The 13,082-nt window shown below is 43.4% G+C and overlaps 1 protein-coding gene and 1 pseudogene across 3 annotated transcripts in view; one reads left to right on the forward strand and one right to left on the reverse strand.

The window, feature by feature from the left end:
* Positions 1–10,453, reverse strand: part of LOC306666195 (MHC class I polypeptide-related sequence B-like) — a 29,694-nt gene extending 19,241 nt beyond the window's left edge. Inside the window, exon 1 of one of the 2 annotated variants that reach the window (XM_079148134.1) lies at positions 10,319–10,453. In XM_079148134.1, coding sequence (XP_079004260.1) covers positions 10,319–10,361 — 43 coding nt within the window. In that variant the 5' untranslated portion in view covers positions 10,362–10,453. Of the gene's footprint in view, positions 1–8,055; positions 8,185–10,318 lie in introns of those variants that run through there. The other variant, XM_079148133.1, reaches the window with a different exon arrangement.
* Positions 2,160–5,363, forward strand: LOC306666959 (trimeric intracellular cation channel type B-like; annotated as a pseudogene). The gene is made up of 2 exons: positions 2,160–2,248; positions 4,360–5,363. The product of its transcript is annotated as a trimeric intracellular cation channel type B-like (transcript).
* Positions 10,454–13,082: the final 2,629 nt, after the last annotated feature.

Genomic DNA, 13,082 nt, shown 5'->3' on the forward strand with positions numbered 1-13,082 from the left:
CTTTGCCACATCTGGCTCATCAGGGCTGACTGCTTTCTTGTGTGAATTTAGGGAAACAGCCCAGAGTCTCAAACATTCATATTTGAAGAGCTACAGATCATAGGCATGGTCATGGTGTACAAACTTCTAACCTCAATTAACTGGAACAAATGCACAACAATGTACCATTCCAATAGCACCCTCTCTGGCACCTAGAATCACATTTACCCCAAAGTATCTAACATGCCACATCTTAAAAGTTTCTGTTTTCAGTCCAACTATTGGAATATGCTAGTGTCAGGAGACTAAGGGAGTAAATGGGTAAGGGAGCCTTCTAACATGCATCAGCTGGCTTAGCAGTGGCACAGACATGTCAGCCTAGAAGGCCTTATTCCATACCGAAAGTGGCCCACTGAGAGCAGAGGAGAAGCACTCAAACACTGGGGCTCAGACAATATTCCTGAGAGGGACTGCAGGGAGGAAAACCACATCATGGGTATCTATCTCCCTTTCCATTCCAGTATATTTAGGGAACATGTGCATTGAGAGAATAAGAAGGTGGGTGTCAGCAAGGACTTTAGTGCCTTTATATACCAGGGAGAAGAAGGCAGAACAAAAATGGCAGAATTCCCAAAAAGGGAAGACCAGAGTAGAAGTTAAAATATGAGTTCAAATAAAGTTACATAATGTGGGAAAACACTAACTTCACTGTTTCAAAGAATGGATTCTAGGTCAAGGCTTGTGTGAACCAGCTTTGATAGTAAAAAATAGTACTTCATGAGAAGAGTTAGAAATGTAGTTTCCATGGGCCATCAGGACTTCTTTTGAAGTGGGCCATGGCTTCTTTTGTCCATCTCCTCTGCCATGTCCTGCAGGTCTGGGTGATCTGAGTTTACATGTCTAGGGGGTCCTACAGTGTAGGCAGGCAATGATTCTAGTCTCTGGTCCTCAGGCAGAAGAGCAGCCTTCACGAGAAAGGTTTTAGGAAGGAAACAATGAGATGCTCATAGTCCTAGCAAAAGGGAAAGAAAGGGAGAAAGAGAGAGAGAGAGAGAGAGAGAGAGGGAGGGAGGGAGGGAGGGAAAATGTGGTTTTCCTTGCTGAAAATACTAAAACTCCACCCTGACAAGGGGTATTTTATGAGTGACAGGGGCGAGGTCTGGATACAAACAATCTTTCCCTTAATCCAGCTACAGGATTAGTGATGGTCAACGTCAGGTAGCTGAGGAGAGAGATAGTATGCTAGAAGATTAAAAAAAATTGATCACATTCAACAGCAAGTGCTAACACATCAGCATTCTCTGATTTGAAATTCAAGTGCTGAATTTCTGCTGGGCAACCAAGTAGGAGAGATGGAACCATAACCACCAGGCCCAAGTGGGAAAGAAGAAAACCTACCACCCTCTTAGAAAGCAAACCAATGCTGGTGGCTTTCTGCAGAAGTGGTGGAGATAAGTCCCTACCAGTTGCAGCCCTTAGAGAAAAATAAACACTCCATGGAGTACTGGTTCGAGTTAAGAACATTCTTAAGAGGGGCACAGGTCAAGATTAAGCTGTTGCTTTAGAAAGGATGGTGTTGTCTTTTGCTTTTGCCTCTGTGTTCTGTGCAAATCTAAGTATTCAACATGGAGTAAACAACATGGATTAACAAATCAAGCTCAAACTGTAGACAGTTACGAAGCATCCTTTGTGGGAAAAAAAAAAAAAATGACTAACAGCACCGAAATAGGTGTAGCAAGGCCAGGGACTTACTCCCAGCAGGAAGTGAATTTAAACCATACAGGATTGAGTTTTGTCCCACTCCTCTCCCTAATCACATTATCCCTCAAATTGTTCCTTCCTTTAAAGGTAAGTTGCAGGAAAGAGATTGACAAGAGCTCCCAAGTTACTGGGCAGCAGGTTTTCTGAGAAGGTGGACACAGTAGAAAAACTGCAATTGATACCACACGGCCTGGTTCCAGCTCCATCAGTGTCCTCATGAACCCCACTGGGCATAACAGGAAACTCCTCAGGGAGTAACAAAAGTTAGGCTCAGATGTCCTTCTTCCCTCAGCCATGCTGACATACATGCCAGCAGTGCATTTACGGGATTTGTGACTAGCTCAGTTATTGCTTTTTTTTTTTTTTTTAAGGAAACCAAAATTACAATATTTTCCCCAACCCCCAAATTACCCATCAGCATGGCTCACTGCTTGAAGGATGTGGCAAGCCACTTTGCTTCCAAACAGAAGGCAGACACTACAGTGTATCAAGAAGAAAAGGCCTCTGGGTATTATACTACTACCTTCTTCTGCCCACTCCTCAGGGGCAAAAAATTAGTTCTACTTTCTATATTTGAAAGACTAATTTTTTAAAAAAATTAATTAAAAAAATGACAATTTCCCTGGCAAGATCACATGAACATAAACAGTAAAACAAAGTCCTTGGGGAGAGTAGATGGATGCAAAACAGGCTTCTAAGGTGTAGTCAGCCTCCTCCTTGGTGTGGGTGATTGATGTCTCTTAGGGGATGGGCTATTTTGGTTCTCCCATTACCAGTTTCTCTTGCCCCAATTGTCTTTCTTTTGTAGCTGTCCTTAAGTTTAGTGTTGGGATCACAATGTGGAATTTAAGAGAGAGCCTCTGAAGGTGATGGGACAGAGAAGAGAGGAAAGGAGGAATGAAAAGTTAGTCTTCTTTATCCTCACTGATATCATAGGCTGTGACGGGCTCACATATTTGACTCCATGGAAATGGTATAGGCCAGGCTATGTGGGCAATGACTAAACAGACTCCATTTTACCCCGAGACTCCATGTCATGTAGGAAATGCTTCTCCCGTGGGAACACCCCACCTCTGTGCCCACAACAGTTGCTTAGCATAGCATGTTTGACAGCATAAAATGGCAATTCTTATATAATATAAAATTGTTCTCTTTTTGATTCTTATTTTTCCTAATCAATGTACCACGTCAACAGTGATTGTCTGGATGTTAGCAACCATTCTTTAATTTGTACCTAAGTGAGGTCATTTTGACCCACTTCTCCATCCTGCTAATGAGTTTAAATCTCATGATGTTAGTTTGTAATTTTAAATCATAGCAACAGACACTTATGATTGATGTACTGACTTATGGTATAAAAACCCCTACAACCCTGTGCTCAGGGCTGTTCTCCCAATAGCTATTTTTTGGGGTGTTTGTGAGACAGTCAGCCAGCCAGCTAATAAAGACTCTCAAATTTGGACTTTTCAGTGGTGATCTATTTGTTGCACCCCACAATAAGGCTGCAGCATTGTGCCTAAAGAGATTTGCTGGGCAGGGAGATGGGCTGTCTTGCCAGAGAAGGTCCATCTGAAGGAGAGGGAAGGGGAGCATTCACAAGGAGGGCTGATGTTGGGACTGCTTTGGAATGATGGCCTGCAGCATCAGACCTTCTCTCTCTTCCAGCATGTTTCAGGGTTCCTTCTGGACCTAATGTTTCCAGGAAACTTCCAATAAATTCTTAGGACTTTTCCTGTTTCTGGATAAGTCAATGCTTTTTTCCTCCACCTTCTGAACAAATTCTTTTGACTTTTCCTCTACATCTTTCACTTTCTTCTTGACTTTGTCAACATGCTCCTGCAAATGGTATTTACTCTTATTGATAAAGCTAACGTTGAGCTCCTTGGCTGTAAAGCCCCTCTGAAGGTTCTGTTGAGCACACACATCATAGTCTTGGACAATTCAGGTGATGATGTCTGATGTGGAGGTCCTTTCTGTACTCTGTGTTGGAGCAAACATGCCTGTTTCCTTAATGTGCTTATAGACATCATCACTCCCAGCAGAAGAATAAGGGATATCATCATGGGCTACAAAATCAATCCAGTGTTCTGCCAGGAACTCAGATGTCAGGGTCCAAGGGGCGTTCCTCGCCACCTCATCTACATAGTGACAGTGCTGCACTGCATCATATAACTACCCTGAGATTTCCTCCCACTACAGTTTGAATGCAGCCAATATGAATACAAACAATACTAAATACTAGAGAGAATGTAGAGAAAGAACAACACTTTTATACTGTTGGTGGGATTGTAAACTAGTACGACCACTGTGGAAATCAGTATGGAAATCAGTATGGAGCTTCCTCAGAAGACAGAAAATATATGACCCTTCACTTTCTGAATTGGGCTTATTTTGCTTTACATAATGTTGGTAAATTCCATCCATTATCCTGAAAATGGAAAAATTTCATTCTTCCTAATGGCCAAGTCAAACACCATTGTTTATATATACCATATTTTCTTTTTCTATTCATCCATGATGGATGTCTAAGTTGATACCACACTTTGGCTATTGTTAATCATGCTGCTATAAACATGAGTATGCATGTATCACTATAGTATTATGACTTTAATTCTGTAGAATAAATACTGAGGAGTGGTATAGTTGGGAGGAGCTGACAGTGGCCTTTTCCCACATGTCCATGTTCCCCTATTTTGACTTCACCCACTACCTGTTGTCTGTGATGGTCCAAAGCATCAGCTGGGAGCAGTAGAAGAATTATCTTTCAAACTGGTTTACTGCTATGCTGTACTGGTTGGTAGAGGAATTTTATCAGGTATACTACTTGCGAAGTCTCCACTGAGGTTTCTTACAAACAACACCAATATTTTACTGGCATCTTCAATCTGGTGTATTATATATTTTTTGCCCTTGGGACCTAATTTCCCAGGGTTATTCATTTTTACCTGCTCAACTTCTGGCTGTGGGAATGAAGGAAGTGACCAGAACTTGGAAAATAGTAGGTGGAGTCAGACAGACATGCTAAACTATCACAAAAATGGCTGGCTAGTCATGATAGCTATTGGACGGGCCCAAGGTGCAGGTGGTATCATTATCATGAATTTTGAACAGTTGGTAAAAGGAGACTGGAAACCAGAAGGTGATGAATGACTGAAGATGTCCTATCCTTCCAAGACAACCCTGCTAGGGTCCCCTATCTTCACATTTCAGCACACCAAGCATCTGACCATATCAAAGCATAATCTTATGTTCCTTTGTACCATCTTTCTTGTGGCATGATGATAGCATGATGGTTACAGAGACTTCTTCTGTGACTGGTGCTCCATTTGAGGATATATTGAGTCAGAAGCTCTTTGGCTGGCAGCAGTTTTCATTGTATGAAAGAAATGAGGAACAAAATCATCTTCCAATGGCACTGGTCCATCAGTCTCAAAAACTTTGATGGTTCAGATAATGTTAAAAGGAAACATACTAAGAAGACTGAGTAAATTTACTTGAGCTCTAGAAGGCAAAAAAATTTTTTTCTACCTATCAGATTGTGATAAATATTTCTATGTAGATGATGTGAAATAAAGATTTTAGGGGGCTGGGGAGATACCTCAGCTGATAGAGTGCTTGCCTCATAAGCACAAGGCCCTGAGTTCGATCCCCAGTACTGCAAAAAAAAAAAAAAAAAAAAAAAAAAAAAAAAAAAAGATTTTATATAAGGAATGGAGGTGACAGAAAGAAATTCTTTCTGTTTTAGGGTGACTACCATTTTCTTGATTGTAACTGTGGAGTGTCATGAATGTATCATGTGATTTTTTTCTGATATAAAGTATCTCTTGTGATTATTTTAATAGTTTTACATTGATTAAAAATTATAAAAATTTAAAACTGTTTAAATTTGGGTATTTTCATAAACATAAGAAATCTGAATCTATTTGAGCTTTAGTTCAGCAGAATTAAACTTTTATTTTACACTACCATCACAATTCGCAGGTATGGAAAATTAATTGATTAAAAATTTAAAACATCTATTTAACTTTGAGAACTGAAGACAGTAAACTTTTCCTAAAATACCTTATATTATAAATGAAAATAAATTGCTAGTTTATATTTGCTATATAGACACGTAATTTTGCCCATATTAAGTGGAAAATATCTGAAATTTAATTTTATCTCTAGTAGTATTTTTCAGTAAAAACACAATATTGTTAGTGCAAGTTTCAATTTGAAGTCTGTTTCATGCCCTTGTTCAAAAATTGTTTTTCTTTTTCCCCTCAAAAGAAAATCAGGGGTGCAATTTTTGATAAATTACTAATTCCATGTTTGGTACTTTACATTTTTCAAAACTTACAGAACATGGAATTTCCTTGTTCCCCCCTCCTTAAAACACATTTATTTCAACTGTAAAGAAAAATTTCACATTTCATATGTTCTTTCTGACTGTAGTTGTTCTGAACACATTGGGAGCAGTTACCTTAAGGATTCAAGAAAAATGTATTATCTCCATTTAATTTTTTTCCTGCATGTCTTCTTTCTAGTGGCTACTTTCTCAGTTTTTTGTTTGAATGTTCCATGTTAGATTACATATGGTTATTTTAGTTTTAATCTATGTGTACATGTATTATTAATTTTATTTAAATGAAAACTGATTAGCTTCATGTGAAAATGCTCAGATCTGATGAGAACTGTCTGTGCACATTTGATAGTAATCAGCTAAGAAACAGATCAACAGAAATCTCATGGTCCTCTTATTTAATTGAAGAAAGATGACATTAAATCTGGTTTCTTATTGGCAACATAAAAAATCTAACAAGAAAATGTACTAAATGAAGCTAGAGTTTCTTTATCTTATGGTTTAAAAGTACACTTCTAACATTCAAACTGTGACATGATTTCTTATGCCAAGACTATGAACTTACTACCTAAATCAGGTAGAACTTTTAGATGACTTAGAAGTATTCAAATCATATTCATGTTGAAAGTTCTTTACTTTTAATTTTTAAAAACTGTCAACACCAGGAGGTACTATACTTGCTTAAGAGAAATACTTTTTTGGTAGGAAGAGCAGTTTGATACTCTTGGAATGCTAAGAAGTTTATATTTAATATTGTAACAGCATTAAATTGAATTCTGTATTATATTTGATATCCTTATAGTTGGAAATGTTTAAAAATTAACTTGTTATTTATTAGTCAGTTTTGAAGTTTATATTTAATTGTAGTTAAAATGGTAGGAATCTTTTTACATTTGTATTAAAAGACAAATTCATTAAAAAGTTAATAAGTTATTCAACACAAGAATAAGAAGGAGGAGGAGGAGAGAAAACTTGAAAAAAGGCTCCAACTAAAAATCTTTTTTCTTTTTTCTTTTTTTTAACAGCAAAATTTGGGCCTGGAAAGGGTATGCCGGCAGTTGGGGGGGGTTGTTACAGCAGCATTGGGTACAGAGCCTCACAGGCAATGACTTACAGGGGAGGAGAGAGAGGAGATGAAGCACGGACACTTTAGAAATAGATCAGAGAACTGCAGGCAGGAGGGGAATGCAGGGAGGGGGAGGGCAACAGGACCCACAGGGTGGGGTGTGTGCGATAGGCAGCTGAGGAGGCATGGAGAGATCCCCGGAGAACACTGGAGTTCATAGTAGGGTAAGGGAGGGGGTGCAAGAGGGGAGAAGACCCCGCCCCCCCAGGCAGCAGGAGGCCAGGGGACCTTTAGAGGGGGGATGAGAGAAGTCACTGGAAGAATCTCTTGGCCAAAGTCTTCAGTTTCTAACCTCCCTCAGTCTTACTGTGGAGCAGCCAGAGCGCCACAGCCACAGGAAAGGCAGTGGGCGCCTGGGATGTCCCTACCAGCTCCTGGCAGGAAGAAAGGAAGACCCCTAACTCCAGGTCCTCAGGACTCTAGGGAGAACATGCTGCTGATTCTGGAAAGAGGACAGGGCTTCGGGGTGCTGGAAACTGTCCCCCTCACTGGTGGGAAGTGGTCCCATGAAAAGCAGACCTCTAAGGGTCCTTGAATATCTCTCAAAGGAGCAAAACAGGAGGCAGACCCGGGGACTCCACGTTGTCCAAAGAATCGGGATGTTCGAAATGAAAAGAAAGAGCAAGGCTCAGAGGGGAGGGAGGGAAGCAAGTTAAAGCACAGATCCAGATGCGAGAGGTGATGGAGGGGTGACACCCTGAAAAGCGGCCTTGAGATTTTGTGGCATCCCTCCGCACCCCTCCAGAGCTATCAAGCTCTATCAAGATAGACTCTCCCTGGAAGCCGACAGCTGCCCTCAATTCGCCAGTTATTTCCCGCTATGAAGACCCACAACGAGCGCACTCACCAGCTGCGGTATCCAGGGGTGCACAAATGACGACGCCAGCCAGGAGCAGCGTGACACCGTTCAGCCCCATAGCTCACACACTGGCCACCGTCCCAGCTGATCAGGAGGTGTGGTGTGATCAAGAGGTGAGGGTTTATGGGAAGATTGCTCAAGAGGGGTTTAGCTGTCATTGGGTGTTGCACAAAAAGCACTCACCCAATAAGGACAGATGTCTGACTCAAGAGGAAACAAGCCCAGAGGGAGGAGGTACGCCTAACACTGAACTTCCCTGCAAGCACAGGACTAAGGCTAAACTAGTCCAAAGACACTGGGAAATATCCACCAGGTTGTACCTGCCCCAATCTCCAGAAAAGGGCCTCTGATTTAGGATTCCCTGGGTAGGTTAGAAGCACAGGTAAGGGCAGCTAGATGAATGCCATGGGTTCAGATTTTTAGCAACTGCTGTGGTCCAACCTTAGGAACACTGCCACTATCACTTTGAACCTAGTGGATCCTTCTCACAGAGAAGCACAGGTCTCCCCAAGCTCACCCCTTATGGCCGGCTCTAGCTTATTCCTTACATGACACAATTCCTGAAGAGCCACACCTTGTTACTCTCCCAGCACACTGCCCTCAATCAGGTACAGCCTTGCTGGCCATGTCATCAGTAACCAGATTACAAGAACCCTTTGCAGATTTCAGCCACCTCTGCTCTCAGAAGTAGCTTCTTCACTAAAATTGCTCAGGCTCCAAACACCCTTAGATGGTTCAGCCATTCCTAGCTGCTCCTTCTCCTGTCATTGACTCCAAGATCCAAACAGGTCTCTGTTGGGGGCTGTGTCATGTTGGCGGCGCCAGGATGGCGCCTGATCACATCGGCAGCGAGGAGGTTAATTGACATAAGCACACTCAGGTGATTTTCTCGTCCACGCACACAATGTTTGCACATGTGTTCTCGAGCACTAATTGCCTGCTCCGAGCGTCTCACCTAATCTTTGCGTAAGAGGCGTGGCCCTGCTCTCCACCTCCTGGAGGTGATATAAGCGTAGGCAGAGCGAGACAGAAGCAGCAGCAGCCATTAGCAGGAAAACAGCAGAAGAAGACACACGCGGCAGCAGCGAGTAGGGGCAGCAGCGGAAAGCAGATCGCGGAACGGAGAACTGAGACGCATCACTAGGGCATCTTGGGTGGACGTACACTTAGTTCACAGGATGCAGGACTTTAAGGTGTAGCAAGTCTCTTCCTCTAAGCTCTAAGCAAAGCTTGTCTTTCTCTCAAAGTTTCTCTCTTAAGCAAAGTCTCTTTCTCTCTGATAAGCGGGCTCTCTCTCCTCTCAAAGCAAGTAAACCTCATTTCCTCTATCCTCTATAAACAAGCAAGAAAGCAGTGCACTAAAGAGAAAGATAGAAGTGCCTCAGTTCCCGCTCCACCACCCATAAGACCCGTGCAAGTTGTTGCTGCAAGCGGTGACAAATATCCATGGATTTTGGAACCGCGAAGAGCCAGCGACAGGTCTCCTTTCCTCTGACCACATCCTGTAACTCTCCCAGGGCAACTCACAAGCCCCATCAATCTGCTACCCATAGGTCAATCCAGCAACAACCAGAGAACACTTAAGGCATCTGAATCGCTAGGCCCATTTGACCCTCAAATCAGACAGGTCTATAAGCCCACTCTACACCTCTCCCACCACTACAGGACCCCCCCCCACTTACTTCTCTTAACAGCATCACTACACTTGGTCACTTCTAACTGACCCTTTCCCCTACCTCTCTGGCTTCCCAAATCAGCTCCTGAAACACTTTAACAACTTCACAGTCACTTTCAACTACCTTCATCCTAGGATACTGCAAAGGCTTCTTCCTAAATAGTGTGCTTATCTCCATTTGTCACCATAATACCCAAAGTCCACACACAGCTGCTGCATCTGCTGACTTTAACACAGGGTGCCTCTACTCTCCTATCAAAGTCCGCAGCTGCCATAACCTGCTATCTAGCATCATCACTCCCATTTTTCTTGTGACATCTATCTCCCTTAGGCTAAAGTCAAATCAGACTCCTGTCTCTACAGGATGCTACTAATAAGCAATCTCCCTGGTGACTGCTCCTGTCTCTGCCTTGCAACCACCAGACCTCTCCACATCCTTAAAATATCCCATGAAGATAGTGGTGACGGTGGCACAACCTCATGATTATATTAAAAACCACTGAGTTGCACAATTTAAAAGTGAGACTTATGGTAAATGAATCATGTCTCAGTAATATTAGTTATAATCATGCTTACCTGAAAGCTCCTTCTGCTGGAAGCTTTGCCTTGTCCTCAACATACATTTCTTGGTTTTTGGAACATGGAGTCAATTGTTCTTCACCTTGGATACTTAGGACAACCACCTGGAGAGTCCTTAATATTCTCGTGCCCAGGCCACAGCCAAAACTTATTCAATAAGTAAAGTTAGGTGGGAACTAGGCTTCAGTGTCTTTTAAAGTTCCCTAGTTGCCGCCAGTATGTAGGTAAGTTTCATAACCAGGGCTCTGGTCCACGATGGTCCTAACTGTTCCTTGCCTTGAGCCCTTCATACAATCCATGACATCCTCCAGGGGAGTGCACACCACTCCAGGATCAGAATTTGTTCATTTCATCTTTGTTGCCCCTGAAAATGCCTTTATAAAACTGAACTCTACCTACCCTTACTAACTATTCCCTAAGGCCCTCATCTATTATTTTTTCTGTGGTTGAGAAGACCATTCATGGAGACATTTTGACACTTAGACTTACTTTCCTTTTTATTGACTGTGATAATATTTTTTAGCACAGAGGGACTGAAGGATTGGGGTTCAGTCTCCTTTCTGAGAGGCTATTTTCATTAGTAAAGGTCACAGGTGGTGGTGATGCAGACTGGGAGAGGACACAGCTCTCCTGACAGCTGGTCCCAAGCCCCTTCCTCCCTGTGGTCTACTCACCTTCCAGGACTTCAGTAGGTGGGACAGCTGCAACAATCTGCCTTATTCAGCTCATTCCCCCCAAAAACCTACTACATAATAGATAGGATTGCTCCAGGGCATTTACATATGACCAAAAGGAGAGAAGCCTCAGAGGCGGCCCTGCAGGTCTTGCCCTCAGGATTTGGGGCTCTGACAGGACCTAGGCCTGGCTGCCCCTTCCTCACCAAGACTCTCCGGTAGTCTTTTGTGCACAGCACTTCTGCCCTTCCCCTTCCCCCAAAACCCATTCTTCTCTGAGTCATTTAAACACCCTTTCTCCCCCCACTCTCCCCTTAGGGCACCTGGACTCACATGAATATGTGGGGCTTTCTCTGCGCTGACCTTGGGCGCCAATGCTGAGTTCTAGAATAGAAAGAGAGACCACCCAGCTCTGACTTACATAAACCAGAGCGCAGGCTCTTGCCCACGGTTAGGCGTGGTTTAAAGTTTGTGGCGCCAAACTTTATTGGGATCGCTGAAGATCACGTCACCTCCACTTTGACCCAAGGAAAATCAAAACTGTTGGTTGATATAAAAGTAGATTTATATACTTTTATATATATAAAAGGCGCTTGTGGGCGTCTGGAGGCCGGCGAACTGCATCTGGGTTTCGTATTGTCCGACTACTGAGCGGTTAGTCCTGCGGGCTCTGAATATGCAGACCCTGCGGCGGCTGGACGTCCACTGCCCGAAGCGGGATGTGGAGTCCGACACTCTACAACTAGCATCCTCCCGAATTGTGGCGGGTGGTGCCACAAAGCTTCTCCCGTCCCCTCCCCTCGTGTGCCTGCCTTTGGGTTCTAGGATCAGAAAACACTTCCTAGTGCTTATTTACCGCCATAAACGAAAATCCCGCCTCAGGGCGGTACTGGTTGAAACCCGCCAGATCCAAAGAAAAGAAAAATCCTCTCAATATTCAGACCCTTTAGTGAGGATCCTAATTCGGACCCAGAGTGTGATCTCCAAGGAAGACCGAAGTGAGTTTATCGAACCCATCCAGGAACAGCTAGCTCAGACCGCGCCTCAGCGCTTAACAGCCTGAGGAGGGGCCCTGCCTGTGTCCCCCTTTACCTTGGCCTGTCCCAGGTGGACGCAGTCCCCTGTGTTGGCAACCAGGCTTCAATAACAGGGGACGAAATGGAACGGATAGAGTGGAGAAAAGAGGGTCGTGGAGAGAATGGTTGAAATGCTGAAAAGAGAGAAAGAACGTGGCGGGGGGGGGGGGGGGGACGGAGAACTAAGAATTTAACAAGTAAGGACAGCAGGAAAGGGAAAGAGATGCAGAGATTGGAGTGTCTGCAAGACCTGGGCTCTGCTGTCCACATCAACCCCCTCAAGATTCCAGGGCAGGATGCAGACCCTGAACCTAGAGACCACACAAACCCCACTGCAGAAAGGGCTACAACCTTCCTCCATTTATCATATTTAAAACAAAAACCAACAGGTGGCGATGGCAAAAGCCTAAAATACCAGCGATGTGGGAGGCTAAGGCAAGAGGATCCCCAAGTTCAAGGCCAGCCTCAGCAACTTGAAAGGCCCTGAGCAATTTAGTGAGATCCCTATCTCAAAATAAAAAAAAGGAAAAAGGGCTGGGGGTGTACTGAATGGTAAAGTGCCTGGAGGTTTAATCCCTAGGGCCCCAAAAAAGAAAAAAATAGATATAGATGTAGATATAACGAGCTAAAAACAAATGTAAGGATGGGTAACAGAGTTCTGTTTTCTCCCATGATTATGATTCCAATAGTTTTTTTTTTAAAATATCATATTTCAAATTTAATAGGGGGCTGAGTCCATGGGTCAGTGGTTAGAGTACCTCCATAGCTTGAATCTGGTCTTGGGTTCAATCCTCAGCACCACCAAAAACAAACTACAGCAAAGAAAACCAAACAAAAACAAATCAAAAAAATCCAGCAAGTTTGTGTTTCAAGCATGCAGACTTCTTCTATACTTAAGAACAAGTATAGAGTTCCGGCTGTGAGCGTGGTGAGAAAAGGAGTGCGGCCTGCTCTCCAGGGCCCTCCAGGGACGAGTGAGCTGGGGTCCCAGGGACAGGCGGCGGCCTCTTC

The sequence above is a fragment of the Sciurus vulgaris genome (genome assembly GCF_902686455.1).
Source record: "Sciurus vulgaris genome assembly, chromosome: 7".
Lineage (NCBI taxonomy): Eukaryota > Metazoa > Chordata > Mammalia > Rodentia > Sciuridae > Sciurus > Sciurus vulgaris.